This window comes from Plasmodium gallinaceum (assembly GCF_900005855.1).
Source record: "Plasmodium gallinaceum strain 8A genome assembly, contig: PGAL8A_v1_76, whole genome shotgun sequence".
In the NCBI taxonomy this organism is placed as follows: Eukaryota; Apicomplexa; class Aconoidasida; order Haemosporida; family Plasmodiidae; genus Plasmodium; species Plasmodium gallinaceum.
This window is the reverse complement of record NW_021628238.1, coordinates 231,694-250,484: the sequence shown is the minus strand read 5'-3', so window position 1 is coordinate 250,484 and position 18,791 is coordinate 231,694. Positions and strand designations below refer to the sequence as shown.

The 18,791-nt window shown below is 17.6% G+C and overlaps 3 protein-coding genes and 2 non-coding genes across 5 annotated transcripts; 3 read left to right on the top strand and 2 right to left on the bottom strand.

Moving 5' to 3' along the window:
• Window positions 1-675: 675 nt before the first annotated feature.
• Window positions 676-3,450, top strand: PGAL8A_00197700 (cleavage and polyadenylation specificity factor, putative; the record flags this gene model as incomplete). The annotated part of the gene is made up of 1 exon (XM_028670665.1): window positions 676-3,450. One exon carries the CDS (start codon window positions 676-678, stop codon window positions 3,448-3,450), a length of 2,775 nt encoding a protein of 924 aa, XP_028527395.1.
• Window positions 3,451-4,197: 747 nt separating this feature from the next.
• MCA2 (metacaspase-like protein, putative) lies at window positions 4,198-10,678 on the bottom strand (the record flags this gene model as incomplete). The annotated part of the gene is made up of 7 exons (XM_028670664.1): window positions 4,198-4,245; window positions 4,417-4,453; window positions 4,533-4,612; window positions 4,698-4,779; window positions 4,875-5,319; window positions 5,444-9,544; window positions 10,534-10,678. The coding sequence occupies 7 exons, from the start codon at window positions 10,676-10,678 to the stop codon at window positions 4,198-4,200; spliced, it is 4,938 nt and encodes a 1,645-aa protein (XP_028527394.1).
• Window positions 10,679-13,189: 2,511 nt separating this feature from the next.
• Window positions 13,190-13,263, bottom strand: PGAL8A_00197500. The gene has a single exon. It is a non-coding gene; the product is annotated as a tRNA-Met (tRNA).
• Window positions 13,264-14,326: 1,063 nt separating this feature from the next.
• Window positions 14,327-14,432, top strand: PGAL8A_00197400. The gene has a single exon. It is a non-coding gene; the product is annotated as a tRNA-Sec (tRNA).
• A 2,399-nt stretch (window positions 14,433-16,831) lies between these two features.
• Window positions 16,832-18,464, top strand: SEC62 (secretory complex protein 62, putative; the record flags this gene model as incomplete). Its single annotated transcript, XM_028670663.1, has 3 exons — window positions 16,832-16,849; window positions 17,196-18,209; window positions 18,360-18,464. The coding sequence occupies 3 exons, from the start codon at window positions 16,832-16,834 to the stop codon at window positions 18,462-18,464; spliced, it is 1,137 nt and encodes a 378-aa protein (XP_028527393.1).
• Between the last annotated feature and the right edge of the window lie 327 nt (window positions 18,465-18,791).

Here is an 18,791-nt window from a genome sequence, read left to right as displayed (position 1 = left end):
AAATAATAATATTTTTAAAATAATTGCTATCACAAACATATATCTATAATAATTTTGATAAAAAACTTAATAGGAGTATATATATAAAAAGAAAAAAAAATTATTATATTTTTAATGTTTGATAAAATTATATTAAAAATATTCATAAAATTATTTTGAAGACAATGTTATAATAATAATGAAACATTTATCTCAATTATTTCAAACAGTAAAATTAAAAATGAAACAAAAATTAAAATTGAGTTAATTAGGAAAGAATTTTATAAAAATAGGAAATTAGTTGGCAAATTTTTTTCAGCAAATTTAGAAAATAGAAAAATAAAAATAGATTCTATATGATAAAAAGAAAGAGAACTATAAAAAAAAAAAAAAAAAATAATAGTAATAATAATAAAATAAAATAATGAAAAATATAAACTAAATATATATATATATTATATAAGAATAATTGTATTATATAAATAATTTTAAAAAAAATAATGAAAATTAAAAAGAATTATGCTATTATAATAAATTTACAAAAGAATAAACAGATAATACAATTAAACTTGATTAATTTTATAGACACTACATAAAAATGTTATATATTTATTGATTTTTTTTTTTTTTTTTTTTTTTTTTTTTTTTTTTTTTTTTTCTTTTTTTTTTTTTCATTTTTATTTCAAAAATAACAAAATGAATAATATAAATGTAGTATGTTTAGGAGGTGCTAGTGAAGTAGGTAGATCTTGTGTAATAATTGAAAGTGAGAAAACTTCAATTATGTTAGATTGTGGAATACATCCAGCTTTTATGGGGATTGGTTGTTTACCTATATATGATGCATATGATATTTCTAAAATTGATTTATGCTTAATAACACATTTTCATATGGACCATAGTGGGGCATTACCTTATTTGATCAACAAAACTAGATTTAAAGGAAGAGTTTTTATGACAGAAGCAACTAAGAGTGTTTGTTACTTATTATGGAATGACTATGCTCGTATTGAGAAATGTGTGAATCTTATGAATAAGAATAAATCTAGTAAAAATAAAAAAAATTTTGATGATGAGAATATATCAGATGGAGATAGTGTTGTTAATAATGCATACAGTAGTGAGGAAAACGCAGATAGCGATTATTATGATAATAATTTATGTAATAACGGTGATGGAAATAATAACGTTTTATATGACGAGGATGATATTAATAGAACAATGGATGTTATTGAAACAATAAATTTTCGGCAAAATTTAGAATTTCCTAATGTTAAATTTACCGCATATAGAGCAGGTCATGTTATTGGTGCCTGTATGTTTTTAGTTGAGATAAATAATGTCCGTTTTTTATATACAGGTGATTACAGTAGAGAAATAGATAGACATATTCCGATTGCTGAAATTCCTAATATTGATGTTCATGTTTTAATATGTGAAGGAACTTATGGAATAAAAGTTCATGATAATAGAAAAAAAAGAGAAATTCGTTTTTTAAATGTTTTAACAAATATATTAAATAATAAAGGAAAAGTGTTATTACCTGTATTTGCTTTAGGTAGAGCACAAGAATTGTTATTAATATTAGAAGAACATTGGGAAAAAAATAAGCATCTACATAATATTCCTATTTTTTATATTTCTTCTATGGCTACTAAATCTTTATGTATTTATGAAACTTTTATAAATTTGTGTGGAGATTTTGTTAAAAGAATAGTTAATGAAGGAAAAAATCCTTTTAATTTTAAATATGTAAAATATGCAAAATCTCTTGATTCTATTTTAAATTATTTATATCAAGATAATAATCCATGTGTTATTATGGCATCACCTGGTATGCTGCAAAATGGAATATCAAAAAATATTTTTAACATAATTGCTTCTGATAAAAAAAGTGGAGTAATTTTAACAGGTTATACAGTTAAAGGAACTTTAGCAGATGAATTGAAAACAGAACCAGAATTTGTAACAATTAACGATAAAGTAGTTAAAAGAAAATGTCGTTTTGAACAAATTTCTTTTAGTGCTCATTCAGATTTTAATCAAACAAAAACTTTCATTGAAAAATTAAAATGTCCTAATGTCGTTTTAGTTCATGGTGATAAAAATGAATTAAACAGATTAAAAAATAAGTTAATGGAAGAAAAGCAGTATTTATCTGTTTTTACTCCTGAACTGTTACAAAAGTTATCTTTTCATTTTGAACAAAATGATTGTCTTTTATCTTTAGGAAAATTATCACATCACATTAGAATAATTAACAAAAAAATAGGCAAAAGAAATAAATTAAAACATGATCAAGAAGAGATTAGAGACTCCATGAAAGTAAAAGAAGATAAGGAAGAACCAGAAATAAATAATGATTCTGTAAATATTGAAAATCATGATACAAATACAAAATGTATTACAAATGATTCAGAAATTGTAAAGAATGAAAAAGAACTGGACCCAAATAATCATAACTTACATATAGAAACTAGAGAGCAACAGAAAAAAAGTTTATTGTTGCCTTCAAGAGATAGTGAAAACTCAGAAACAAAATTAAATTATGATGAAAAAGAAGAAAAAATAAAATCTAATGATATAGAAGCTATTATCATATCTGAACCAAAAAAAATACCCATACTTATTTATCCTAGTGATATTTATAATTATACAAATTTAAAAACAGCCTTAATAGATCAGACAGTCAATATTAAATATCCATATGAGTTTAATTTATTATATAACGTTTTGAGTAATGTGTATGAAGAAACTATTATAGATGATGATATTATTTTTATAAAAGATGTAAAAATATCTTACTGTAAGGAAGAAAAAATTATAAAAATAAATTGGCTATCAAGTCCAATTAATGATTTAATAGCTGATAGTGTTAATTTTTTAATTCTTGAATTTTTGCAAACAATAACTTCAAATAAAACTTTACCTGTTTGCAATAATGTAACTGATCAAAATATATATGATATGATTATTTCTTTTGTTGAAGAAAATTATACAAATGTAGAAAGAATTTCTAAAATAGAAATAAAAAAATTTTTATTGAACGATAATGTTAGAAAAAAAAATGAAGAAAAAAAAGAGCTTTATATTGATGGCAACAAAAATGATGATAATAATAAGAATTATAAAAGGAGTGAAAATTATGTGGATGAAAAAGATGATTTAAATAATTATAATAATGATACAAATTTTGAAGGGAAAGACAACAGTGTTAATGAAAATGAAAAGTATCATTTATATGATGATATACTTTTAGATTACATTGCGAATGATATATATTTTGAAAACAGTCAAGATGAAATAAATGAAATACTGAAATTTGAAATAAAAGATAATTCTAATAATGATGTTAATGTTTTTGTTGATATTGATAAAAGAGAAGTTATTTGTAAAGAAAAAAATATTTTAATAAAAATTAAAGAAATTTTAAGAAATATAGAAGAATCATTATTACCCATGTGTTTTTAATTTCAATCCAAATATATACGTATATATATTTGTACTTGGCATTTCTTTTTTATTAAAACATTTTTAAAATTAAAAATATAAAAAATATTTAATAAAAAAATAATTATTTAAAACACATTTTACTTTTAATAAGGAAGAAAAAAAAAAAAACAAAAAAAAAAAAAACAGAACATAAATGATATTCATATTATTTTTATTATTATTTAAAAATAAAATATTCTTTTAAATAAAATTATAACATTATTAATTTATCTATTTTTACGTTAAATTTCATATAAATCTTTTTTTTTTATTACTCTTAGATCAAATGTGAACATATAAATAATAAAATTTTTTGTAAACATCAAAGTAATATATTAAAATAATTTTAAAAACTTAAAAACATATAAAAAAAAACAAAAAAAAAAAAAAAAGGTTCTTTTAGAATATGAATACTTATTTGTATCATACAAAATAAAAGAAAATTAAAAATTCAAAAATAAAAAAAATGGATAAAAAAATAAATAAAAAACAAAAAAAGTTAATTTTTTTTTTTTTTTTGGGGAGGAGATGTAATGAAATTAAAACATTTTAAAGTGGTGGAATAATACTATATATAAATATAGAAAAAATTAAAAAAAAAAAAATAATCAAATTATATATATTTAAAAAAAAAACAAAACAAAAATAAACAAAAAATATGCTTAATGAAATTTATTGAAACATTATTTTTTTGTAAAAATTTAGAGAAATGAGAAAATAAAGGAATTACGAAACACATTTAATAGTCAAATCAATTATACCAATTGTATTTTTCTAAAAAAAAGAAAAAAAAGAATAAATATATAAATGCTTATTTATTGGTTGCAATAATATAAAATATGTCTTATTCTAATAAAATCTCATAGAATTCAATAAAAAAATAAAAAATTTAAAGATAAAGATAAAATTTAAAAAAAATAAAATTTTTTGTTAATATTTAATTACTTTTTCGTCAGTTAAAGAATACTTTCCATCAACGTTTCTGTATTAAAAAAAAAAAAAAAAAATTATATAAATAAAATTATTAAATATATATTTAATATATATTTAGATATATATACCTTATGCTAAATACACTTCTTGCAATAAAATAATTTTTTTTTTTTTTTTTAAAAAGTTCAATATAAATTCTTGTATTTTCCTAAAAATAAAAATTTTTTAATAAATTTAATATGTTTTTGTTAATTGCTAAGTAAAATTCATTTTTATTTTTTTTATAATTATACTAATTCAGATAAATTCAATTTTAGGTATTCTAAAAAAAATATTTTGTCTTTAATAATTTTTTGACATTTCGTGTTATTCCTCCTGATATATATAAAAATTATATTTATAAAAAATTAAATTATGTTTATATATTCATTTAAAATTGTTAATATATATTTATGTTGTTTGCATATTACCTTACATAAAGAATATTAACACTGGAACTTTTAAGAAAAGAACTTACAAAATATTCAACAGTTGTATCATTATTTTTTAATAATAATTTTACATCTTTTATAAAAATGATTAAGAATTTTTTTATAGAATTTTCTTGACTTTTTTTTTCTTTTAATTCATAAATATTTTGAATATGTTTGTTTAAGTTGTATAATTTTATAGATGTTTTCCACATAGGTTCCTCTAATTGTTTTTTTTTATTTAAAAAAAGACCTTCATGAGATAAAAATTTTATATCATCTGGCAAATAATCAGTTGAAAAAGAAAGTTTAAATTTTATATACTTTAATTTATATTCATTTTTTATATGAATTAATAATTTAGAAGCTACAACAAATAAATCATGATAAGAAAATTCATTTTTTAATAATTCAATTGATTTTCCTATACAATATGTTAATAAACCTATATTAATAAGTAATATGAAAAAAAAAAAAAAAAAAAAAATTATGATGGATATTGTATTTATAAATTATTAATATATATATATATATATATATATAATAAGAAAGTGATATAAATTAGTTACCTCTAACTTCATTATTTATTAAAAGTTCATAACTATTTCTATCTTTAATATCTGGAGAAAAGAAAAAAATAGATGGGCTAAGCGGTTTCTTAATCTTCTTATTATCATCCTTGTAATTATGTAACTCATAATCTAATGGTCTTTTAAGGTCTTCTATATATACAGAATCAACATTTCTATCTCTAATTTTTCCAAACGTTCTAAGTGAATTAAAATATTTTTTACTTGATTCCAAATGACTATTCTTATATATTTCGGTTACATTAATATTTTTATTATAGGTAATAGATGTAAAAGTAGGAACGAAATATGAAGTATAAGTAGTATCAAAAATAACACATAGTTGCTTACCTCCTTCTAATTTTTTTATTATATTAAATATTTCATTAGAATATACATAATTATTTTTAGAGTGATCTTGAGGTAATAAAGCAAAATTATGATTTTCTGAAAATTTTGTATCAACTAATTTTATGGAATAACCACAGAAATAAAAAAATAAAACATCTCCATTGTTAGAATTAATTATAAAATTATTCAAGTTATTTAATATATTTTTTTTATTAGCCTTTTGTGCCATAAAATTCTTATAGCTTATATTACAATCATTTAATAAAACTAATTCATTGAAGTCAAACTTTTCTATTAAATATCCGCATAATTGTAAAGTGTCATTTATGCATCCTTCTAATAATCCGTTATAGTTTAATGTAACTAGTAATGCTTTTTTTCTTCCTATATATGGTTTTTCTACTTCTGATAAAAAATATTTATCCGATAAATTAATTTTGTAATTACTTTTCTGATCTTCCATACTTTCTATTTTTGTTTTCATATAAGAAATAGTCTTATCATCACAAAAGTTTGATGAACGAGTATTATTTTCAAATTCTCTATAAGTGTCCAATTCCTTTTCAGAAGGTACACTTTTCTTATTACATCTCTTTTTATTATTATCATTATTATGAATTTCATTTATATTATTGTCTTTTTTATTATTTATAATAATATTATTATCATCATCAACTAATTTAAAATCTTTTTTAATGTTTAATACTTCATTAGTTTTATTTTCATTAAATAATAATGAGGAAATATATGAATTCTTCACAGTATAATATGACTCTGAAGTATTGGAATTTCTACTTCTTGACACTTTTTCTAATTTTATTTTTTTATCTAGTTTTTTTTTATATTTTTTTAATTGTTCAAATAATTTTTTATTTTTTGTTAAATTATTAATGCACTGAATACATGTATTTAAGTCATCATATACTTTTGATTTTAATAATAATAACTCATCAAAATTTTGATTTACATTTCTTGAGTTATTTATATCTTCAATTTCATGTATCTTTTCAAATGCATCATTAATTAATGTTTCATTTTTTGTTAACTTCTCTTCCTTTTCACATATATTTCTGTTTAATTTTTGAAACATTGTATTATTTGTAGAGTCGTTTTTTAAATCTATTATATTTTTAACGTCTTTAGAAAAGTCAGCTTTGTTGTTATCTTTTATAGACAATTTTTGTGAATTATTTTTTTCTTTTATTGAATTATCTTTATCCGTAATTGATACAATAGAACGAACATAAAAATGATCGTCACTATTCTTATAAGTTTTCTTACTTTCATCATTTAGTAAATTTAAAAGTGTAAATTTCTCATTATTTTCATTTATATAGTTATTACACATTTCTTTATTACTTATATGTAATATATTTTTTGATATATTATTATCATTCATATCTTTTGAGTCATCTTTCATTATATTATTTTCAGTAGATTTCACATCTATATTTTTGTTAATATAATTATTTGTATTTGAATTTTTTAATTTATCCTCATTGAAAAAAGTGTAATTTAATTTTTCTGCTTTTATATTTTCATAAATGCATGTATTTTTTTGATTTGATTTTTTTAATTCACTATTTTTTTCACAAAAAAATTCATTCAGCTGAGAGTGGTTTAGTATATTGTTTTTATTTTCAAAACTTACTTTCGTATTTTCATTTGCATGTAAGTTTTTGCTTTTGATTACATTGTTTTCTTTTTCGGATTCATGTATGATATTTATTCCTTTAATTATAATATTACCCTTTTCTAAAAAAGAATAATTCATATTTTTATTATCACTCACATTTTTATCATTATTATTTTTAAAAATATTATTTATATGTTTATTTGTATGAATTAATGCTAAATTTGAATTATTTTTATTTTGCAAAATATTATCATTTTTTATACTTGATGAATTTTTTGATATTTTTTCTGAATCATTTATAAAATTATTGTATTTAATTGTGCTATATTTACTAATATTTTGTTTTGCATTATTATTGTCGTTGTAATTACACGTTTTTTCTGAGTTACTGTAGTTTACTCCCTTATCATGTGTATTTATGGAACTATTTAAAATATTATGCTTGTGTAAAATATTATTTATTAAATTTGAATTTATATTCCTATTTATTTTTAATTGATTTTCATTATTTTCTTTATATGTATTTTGTGGATTACTTGTACTTCTTATATTTTGATTTTCATTAATACAAGCATAATCCATTTTTAATTTTTCGTTAATATTACTGTTAACTTTTTCAATAATTCTATTTTGTATCTTTTCTTTTTCTAAAAGTTCCTCTGATTCCTTTTTAGGATTTCTATAAAGATAAAGGTCTTTTCTGCTGTAATTTTTTTTATTTGCATTATTATTTTCTTTTAAATTAATGGCTTTACAAATGTTCATATTTTTAATTTTCGAATCTTTTTGAGTATTTCCGCTTGTAAATTGATAGATGTTTGTTAATATCCTTTCATGATATTTATGTTTATCATATAAAAATAAATTTTTTGAATTAGGAGGACTTTTATCATTAATTTTTCTTAAAAAGGAATTTCTGTTAGAAAATAACAATTTTCTAGTATCTTCTCTTTCATTAAAATTATGAATATTATTTGTAGATTTCTCTTGATTCTTAAGAGGCATGTAATTTTGTTGATATTCTTTTAGATTATTAATATTATTCTTACTATCAAAAAGTACTTTTTCGTTTTCTATTAATCTATTTATTAAATAATTTTGATTATTTTTAAGAGATGATTCAATGTTTTCTTTTTTTATGACATGTTTCTCTAAATTATTTTGATTTTGTGACTTTTTTATACTTGAAGGAAATATAAAGTTATATATTTTATTAAAAGCATTATTATTTTCACTTTTTGTATTAGATGAATTGTCATTTATTTTTTTTTTTTGTAAGATAGAATTAACACTATTTTTATTTACAGACGAATTTTTTTTTAATTTTTCTAACTCTTTAAGAAATTCAGAAGAATTAAGAGAATGTAATACACTTCTATTTATGTCTTTTTTTCTATTAAAAATTTTTGATATAGTCTTTTTGAAGTATTTATCATTTTTAGTCCCATATTTTAATATGTGAAGATTTTCATAATTCTGAACATTTTTTTTTTGATGAGATGCATTTTGAGCAACATTAATAGAAGTAATATTATTATTTAATTTTTTTATATTACTATTATTATTATTATAAAAATATATAGGAGGATAAGTATTTAAAAAAATGGGATTATTATTATTACGAAATATACATTTATTATTATTATATGAAAGATTCCTATTTTTATTTAAATGTATTCCTATGTTAGATTCATCACTTATATTTTTATTAATATTTCTTTCAAAAAAATTATTTAATGAATTATTATATAAATTATTATTATTTAATAAATCTCTAACATCAAAATATTTTTTATTATTGTAATTATTTAATTCCTTTACACAATTATTTATAATATTATTTTCATATTTTTTATTATCATTATTAATTACGGTTGAGTAATTATAACAATCCACATTATTAATGTTACTACAATTCAAATAATTTTTAGTAGATATATTATCATAAATAAAATTCCTTTTATCACAATTATTCATTAAAATAGTTAAATCTTTTTTTATTCCAATACCGGTAGTAGTGTTATAACCTTGAGGTTTTAAAATTTTACTGGTGTAAGAGTTAAAAACTTTATCTTTATATTCTGATCTTTTTTTTTCATTTTCATTTTCGTTCTCTATAAAAAAGAAATAAAATAAGTAAAAAGACTTGATAAATAATCGATGATATTGTATATTTATAATCTATATAGAAAATATAAGAAATAATAAAAATAAAAATAAATAAATACATGCAGTAATGGCATATTTCTATAATGGTTGCATTATTTTGAGAAATATTCTTAATGAAATATACTCCATATGTTTATAAAATATTTTATAACAATAAAGACAACATATCCTTGGTGAAAATAATATTATTATAAAAATATATTAAAAAAAAATTAAATTAAATATAATTTTTCGGAGTACATTTAGCCGCATCTTTTTAAAAAAATTTATTTTCAAAAGTTCATAGGTATATATATATATATATATAGTATTTAAGTATTTATATAATATATAATTTAAAACTAAAATTTTATCAAAAATTAACATGTGATTAAAAAAATTTATAATTTTATAAAAAACAAATGTGCTATTAAAAAAAATTACTATCTTTTATCTTAAAAATAAATTGTTCAATAAAATTTTATTTTATCATAAGAATTAGAAAAAAAAAGAAATATACAATTTAAAATTAAGTTACAATGAAAATATAATACTTTAAAATATAAAAAATAATTAAATAATATAAAGAGTATTTTTAAAAATAGAAAAAAATTGTTTATTCAACTATTAAAATAATTTATACATATCAAAAAAAAAACATGAAAATTAAAAATATTATTCTTCATTCACTTGTATATATATATATATATATATATATATTCATATTTAAAGACAAATATAAATAAAATCTTAAAAAATAATTGTATATTTTTATTTTATTAATAAAAAAAAAAAAAAAAAAAAAAAAAAAAAAAGTAAAAAAATTAAAAATAATATTATTACCATGTTTTATTAATTTATTCTAGTATATTTTAAGAAAATAACTCAAAAACCATATATCATTTCATAAAATTATAAAATAAATAAAATATATAAAAATAAATGAAAATTATACCTTTTATTAATATCCTTCCTCTTGAATCGCATGATATGTTGGCAGTAGAAGTATCAAAATTTTCTTCAATTTTTTTGTTTTTCTTATATATGTTTATATTTTCATTAGAGCTATAGAGAGGAGAATATGTATTACTACTATTCATTTTATTTTTAGATTATTTATATATACATAATAATTCTAATTTTATAATAATCAAGCATTTTCAATAATATTTTTATCATAACATTATATAGATGAATTGAATAGGATGATTTTCTAATAAATTTTTGCTTTAAAAATTTTATAAATAACTACTAGTTCTCTATATCTTTTCAAAGATATATATATCTAAATAAATATAATTGAGTTTCTAAATTATGAGTATGTTATTTTTCATATTCTCCATACAAGAAAAAAAAAAAAAAAAAAAAAAATGTTTATTTTATATAAAAACTCTAAAAAAGTACTATGTTTTTATAAAAAATATTAAAAATGACACATATATCTGTAAAAAAATAATAGAAATATGAAGAATATTGTAAAATATATATAATAAAATATATTTTAAAACAAACGTTTTAAAATGTTCTGTTAATAATTTTTTTTTCTAAATAATTTTTAAATACTAATATTTATATTAATATTTCAAAGAATAACTAAACATAAGAAGAACAAAATTAAAAAAAATAAAAGTCACATACATATTAGCGTCTACGTGTGCACATAAATGAAGTTGTATTTTATAAATTTTTAAATTATTTAAAAATAATATTTTATTATATTTTTTCTTTTTTTATAAGAAAGTACTGAAGATGTGTGCACAAAAAAAAAAGTGATAATAATAAAAAAAATGTTAAAATAATAAATAATTCATCTCATTATTGTAAATATAATATATATATATATATATATATATATATATGTAATTTTTTTTTTTTTTTTTTTTTTTTTTTTTTTGCACACAATTTTTTTTCTTTTAAAAAAAAAAACTCTCTAATTTTGTCCATTTTTATTTTCAACAAAAATAATAGAATATATCTTAATGATATCTTTCTAGATGTGTAATGAATGTATGCAAATTTCCTTTATATTTGATAACTTTTATTATTTTACTTTTATTTTTTACTGTATTTATAATATATTTTGAATGCACGAAAAAATGGGATAATTCTATCATTGAAATAGTTTTTTAAAGAATTAAAGTATCTAACTTTTACTAAAATAAAATTATAGAAATATGTATTTTTGAATCGTAAGATTTATTAAATTTATTAAATTTAAATTAATAATTTAGAAGTATAGTTTTAAATGATTTCTACCTGATTGATATTAGTGTTTAAAAAAGATATATAACAAATACATAATTTAAATTATATGCATTTAAAAAAAAAATTATTTATATAATTATATAAAGGTTATTATTTAAAAGTAAAAAAAAAAAAAAAGTTATTATACATTAGGTATATTTTAATTAGACAAAATTTTTAATCGAATAATTAAAAAGAAGAAATTGCAGATCATATATAAATAATATTTATATAAATTTTTCAGTATATTAAACATTTTATTTAATTAGGTATTTAATAATTCAATTAAAATATTGGTAAATTTTAAGTTTATAAAGTTAATTATTCATATGAATATATACAAAATAGTTTTAACTGAAGTATAATTTATGGAACTTTTTAAAAATATATCTTTGAATTAATGAACTTTCACATAGGAATTTTCTTATATGAAAAAAAATGAATTTTATTATATGGTAGAAAATGTAGTATATTAAAATTAGGGTATTATTTATTTAAAGAAAAATATAAATTTATTTTTATTTTACTTTTTTTTTCTGTACCTTAATTATAATGGAAGTAAAGTAATTAAGACTTCAATTTTTAATCATATATTTTGTTATTTTTTTTTTTAACAACATTCTTATTATTCTTTTGAGAAATATATAATTCACTTAATTTTTTTAAATAAAAAAATTCATTTTATAAAGATAATTCCTTTTTTTAATTAAATCGTTAAACATCTATTTAGATAAAGTACTTTTCGTCAATTTCAATAAATTAAAAAAAAAAAAAAATATAGAATAATAAAAGGAAAAAAAATTAATAAATAATTTTGTAAAAAGATAAACATTTTTTTTTTTTAAAATGAGTATTTAGCTTATCATTTTCATAATTATTTTTTTTTTTTTATGTAACTATGTCTTTTAGGATATCTGTTCTGTAGTTTTTATAATTACATTTATTTTACATTATAAAATAATAAAGTAGTTTTTATATTATAAATTATTAATCTTGTTAATATTGTATCATATATATATAAATAGAAAAACAGTTGTATAAAAATAAAAATTTTGCATTATAATTAAATTTGTATTTAATTTATTTTAATTTAATTTCATTAATTGTTTTATACAAACATTAGTTATGTATAATCAAAAATTCACATTTAAAAAAAAAATATTTTAAAATCTTTAAGTAAAATTTAGACTACTTTTTAAATATACAATAATTGAAATTATTAGTAATTTTTTACATATGATGAAAATAAATTTAAATAAGACTAAAAAGAATAAATTATTTTTGATTACTTAATAATTAAAATAATTTCAATGAATTATAATACAAACTATATATTTATTTTTAAAAATTTAACACAAATGAAAATATGGGTAATGTGAGGCTCGAACTCACGACCTCGGGATCATGAGACCCGCGCGCTAGCCATCTGCGCCAATTACCCTTAAATAAAAAATGAAAAAAAAAAGTTATATTAAAAGGTATTAATTATTTTAACATCATTAATTTTATACATAATAATAAATTATCATTATATACAATAAATAAATATGAAAACTCAGTTTATAATTTTTTAATTTTGATTAAACTTATATTCTTTCAATATAAAAGAGGTTACATCTAAGAATGTATAATTCATGAAAAATATAATTACTTTATAATGTATTTTAAAAAAGTTATTCTTAAGTATTATTATTTTTCATTAAAGTAACAATTTTTATTCAAAATAATATTTAAATATGTTCATTTCATACACCTTTGAGAGTTACATATTTAATTTTTTATTCAAAGTTTTTATAGCTCTTCATGAATTAAAAAACTTAAAAATAAATTTTGAACAGAATTTTTGTTTTAGCATTTATTAAGAAATGCTAATTATTTATATATATAGAATTATGATAAGTATATTAAATTTAATTAAATATACTTTCATAAAAACAAGAAGTAATATATATATATAGCTACTAGAACTTAAAAAAAAAAAAAAAATATATTTTCTTAATATATGAGTTATAATGCAATTGTAAATCTAACATTTTTAAATTTGCAAGAATTATTAAATATATAGATATATTTAGTTTTCATTATCATAAATTATTTATGAATATATTTTTTAAAATATAATTAAAATATATTAAATCTTACATTAAAGTAATTCTCTTCGCATTTAAAATATATTTTTTATTTTTTAATTCATATCTTTTTTAAAAATTAATACATAAAATATTTAAGTATTGAATAAATTTATATGAAAAGACTCATTAACACAATAACTTAAAAAAGGTAAAACATATAAAATTAAATTAAAAAAATGTTTTTTAATTATGTGTGTGTGAATACATTTAATCACATATAAATTGATTTTATATTTTTTATACTTCAAGTATTATATATAAGTATTTAAATGTGTATACATGTATATCTTTTTTATTTTTTTTTTTTTTTTGTGATTATATATATATATATAAATATATATTTATATGAACTAACTGTTATTCATTAAATTATAAGTTGCACCGATGATTTAGCATGGTTGCTAAGTATGACTTCAAATCATTTGGCGTAGTGACACTGCGCAGAGGTTCGATTCCTCCTTCGGTGCGGTAGATAAAAGTATATTTCATTAAAAATTTAAAAGTTAATTTTTATTTTTAGATATATATTATTTTTGATTTTAATTATCAATAGCATTGTAAAGTAAAATTATTTATAAGGAAAATGTTAATGCAATAAAAAAAAAAAAAAATAATTTTATAAAATTACGGAACTATTATACCATGCAACGTGTAAAAGCAAGTACAACATAACACAATTTAAATATAATATTGTATTAAGTTAAAGTATTGAAATTTGTAATATTGAATATATAGAAAAATGAATATTTAAGATAAAGATAATTTTTTTACTGTATATATATATATATGAAGAGTTATGATGGAAATTTTTTAAGTTTGAAATATTATGTCTTTCTAATATTTATATGCCTACATTTTTTTTAAAATGCTACTTTATTATAAATTAGTTATTTTCGTTAAAAACAATATTTTTCAAAATTAAGTTTTATTTATATATATTATGTCTTGATTTAAAAAATATTATGAATATATTTTAGAAATATAAATATGTATCTATTTTGTGAGAAAGTAGACATTTTGGAAATTTTTCATTCAAGAAAGAAATTTATTTTTATTAGTACATTTCATTATTAAGTATTAACTTTTATTTAAATAAATGTATTTTTAAATTTAATGTTTTTTTTTCTATTTATCATATAAAGACTTGTGTTCATATCTTTTATAGTTAATCATAATATATTTTTGAGTTATCATACGTCATTCATATAAATGAAAACAGACATTTTATCCTTAGTGTAATTTCTTCTCATAAAAAATTGAAAAACAAGGAAATACTGTAAATATAATCATAATTTATTTTATCAAACTTTTAGTATATACTTAAACATAATAATTTTTTTTTAAATCTTTTCAAATATTATTCAAAATAATAATATGGAAACACAACGCAAAACACATAAGAGTACACATAAGAATTTTTTTTCAATTAGTAAAATTTTTACTTATTTTTTTAGAAATATTTATTATAATTAAAAATTATTATTAAAGAGAACATATAATACACACATTTAAAATTATGATGTAGTAATTAAAAAATGTATTATAAAAATATGAAATGTACAATATATTAATAAAAATGGACTTCAATAATTAGCATTAAAGAAATGTAAAAGTTTAAATTTAAAAAAAATAAAAATATATATAAATATGTAAAAAAAAAAATTTTCTATATTTTACATGGTAGTTACATTAATTTTCGTTATAATTAAAAGGAAAAAATGTTACATAAAAATGTAAGGAATACAAAATTAATATTTTTATTTTACTTGTTTATCTCTTAATAATATATTTTTTATATTAAAATATAGAATTTTTCTTTGAATTTTTCTAAAATTTATCTCAAATTATAATTTTTAAAATTATATATTTGCCAAATTTCCAATTATGAAGAATTGAATATATTATGAAATGACCAAATTCTTAATATAATTCATCATAAAATTACTATTATACGTTTTCCTATTTAAATTTTAATAATTGAGTATACATGTTTTTGTTTTTTAATTCCTTCAGAAATTACAATTCTCTTTATTTATTATTTTTTTTTTTTTTTTTTATATTAATATAATTTTTCTTATATAAAATCCTTTTATATTTCTAATGAATGATTTCATTACATTATATTTATTTTATTTGTCCATATTTTTATGCATTATTTTACGAAATTTTATTAAATATTAATATCTATATATAATACAATGTTTCTTTTAAATTACTTTTTTTTTTTAAAAGAAAGTTTTTATATAATGAAAATTTTATATTTTATTCACCAAAATATTAAAGAACAAATTATATGCATTTGCATAATTTTATATATTTTTCATACTTAAAATTTAATAAATATTTTATTAAAAAGATATAAAATAAAACTTTAATGAAAATTTGAATACTACTTGTAAAAAAATAATAAATTTTTTTAAAAATAAATTTTTTTTCTCTTTTTTTTTAATAATTTATTTATGTAATTTTCTTATGTTTTCTTACTAAAAAGATATAAAAAAATTGTGCACAAAAAAAAAAAAAAAAAAAAAATTGAATAAAATAAAATAATAAAGAAAAAGAAAAACAGAAAGTAAAAAAATGTAAAAAATCAAAACGAAAGAATAAATAAATAAAAATTATGTAAATAAAAATATAATAAAAATAAGATATTAAATAAGATAAAATAAAAAAAAGCATTAATACAAAATTAATAATTTACAAATAAAAGAAAATAATAAAAATAATACAAATCTATAAAAATTGGAACACATGAGTAAAATATAATGATATAAAATTAACTTCTAAATATTAAAGAAAATATAACTTACATATTTTTTTTTTTTTATTTTTTTTTTTTTTTTTTTGATGTTCTTGTTTTACTGATTAAGAAAAGCGATGAAGAATAAAACAGAGGTAAAAATATATAATTTCAATGAGTTAAAATATATTTTATTAATACTAAATCTTTAATTTCCTAATTTATATATTTTTGTTGAATATATCAAATGTAAAATATTTTATTTTTTATGTATATGATTAATTCTACATACTAATTTTTTTTTTTATTAAGTATGATTAAATAGAATAGTATGTTTCTTTTTCTTATACATATATATATATATATATAAAAAATTAAAAAAAAATACAAATGGATTCAAATTCAATAAAAGTTTGCATATGCACATTTATGTGTGTGTGAAAATTAAAAAAAAAATAATTATTTTTTTATATATACACATATGGATATTTTTTTATACAGGAATTAGATCCTGATATGCTTGGACTTTTAAAATGTGCTTTTAATGGAGGTGTAAAAGTAAAAAGTGCTGCTGAAGTTGGTAGAAGAGCTGTAGAATATTTCAGAGGAGACGATTTTTTTAATTTTATAAATACTAATAAAGATATGTTAAAAAAAAAATTCCCAAAATTATTTGTAAATAGAAATTTAATTGATAGTAAGGATATTGAGGACTTTGCTGATATTTTTATACAAAAAGGATATATATATAAAGCCCAATATAAACCAATTAAAGGAGTAATTGAAAAGGACGAAAACGGGATATATAAGAGACCTAAATGGCCAAAAAGATTAATTATGACTTCAAAGCAAAATTTTGATAAGACAAGTTTTTATATTTTAGTTCATGAAAGAAATAAAAAATTGCAGTATGTTATGCTAATAGGTCTAATAACAATAGTTTTAATATGTTGTATGTTCCCAGTATGGCCACTAAAGCTTAAATTAGCATTATGGCATCTTTCAGTTGTTTTTATAACAATAATATCAGTAATAATTGTAGGAAGATTATGCACTTTTGTCTTTTTTTGGTTTTTTGGAGTTGATTATTGGATCTTTCCAAATTTATTTGATGAAGACTGTAATGTTATTGAATCATTTTACCCCATCCAATCATGGGTTTATAGAAAAGATACTTGGCTTCTTTTTGTTGCAAGAATTTTCACTGCTATTTTATTAAGTATAGGAATTCATCAATTAGGAAAAACGCATTCTATTTCAGACATTCGAAATTTTGCAACTCAATCCTTTATTGATATTTTAGAATGGGGTAATAAGAAATTAGCCGCTTCACCAGAAAATGTATCAATGTACAAATCTATTGACGCAAAAGCTACATTTGAAGGTGAAAAAGAAGAAGAAGAAGAAGTTATATATGATGAAAATGAAGAAAATTATGACTGCCTAAAAAAATGTGGTTTCCAAACATTCGAAGAATTAGTGAGGAGATGCTTTTTAAAATGTGAATGCATGGAGGTATTGATACTGATGATTTCATATAAGAAAAAAGGAGAAAAAAATAAAAATACATATTTTAAAAAAATTCCATCATTTTTATGTTTCATTTTCATTTTAATTATCTATCATTTTAATTATCTATAATTTTTTTTTTTTTTTTTTTTTTAGAAAATTATAAAGTCTGATTGTTATGAAAAAAGATGTTCTAAAGTAACAAAAGATGTTTTAGATGAAGCACACAAAGAAGCTTGCTTTGAGAAATCAGAGAGTTAAGCATGTGCAAAAAAGATAAAAATATAGAATTCTAAATAATTTTGTAAATTTGATTATAAATAGGCTTGGGATAATAATGATTCTATACACTTTTTTGAATCATTTTTGTGTCATTTTTCTTATACTTCTTTTTAAAGAATTAATAATGTTTCTATATTCGTTTCATTTTAATGTATTTTGTTATTTTATTTTTCATTGATTTATATCATTTTAATCCTTTTTTTTTTTTTTTTTTTTTTTTTTTTTTAATGAAAAAATTTACAGATTGTAATTTTTTGTATTTAAAATATAAAAAATTAAAAAAGAAAAATTTTTTTTATGGCATTT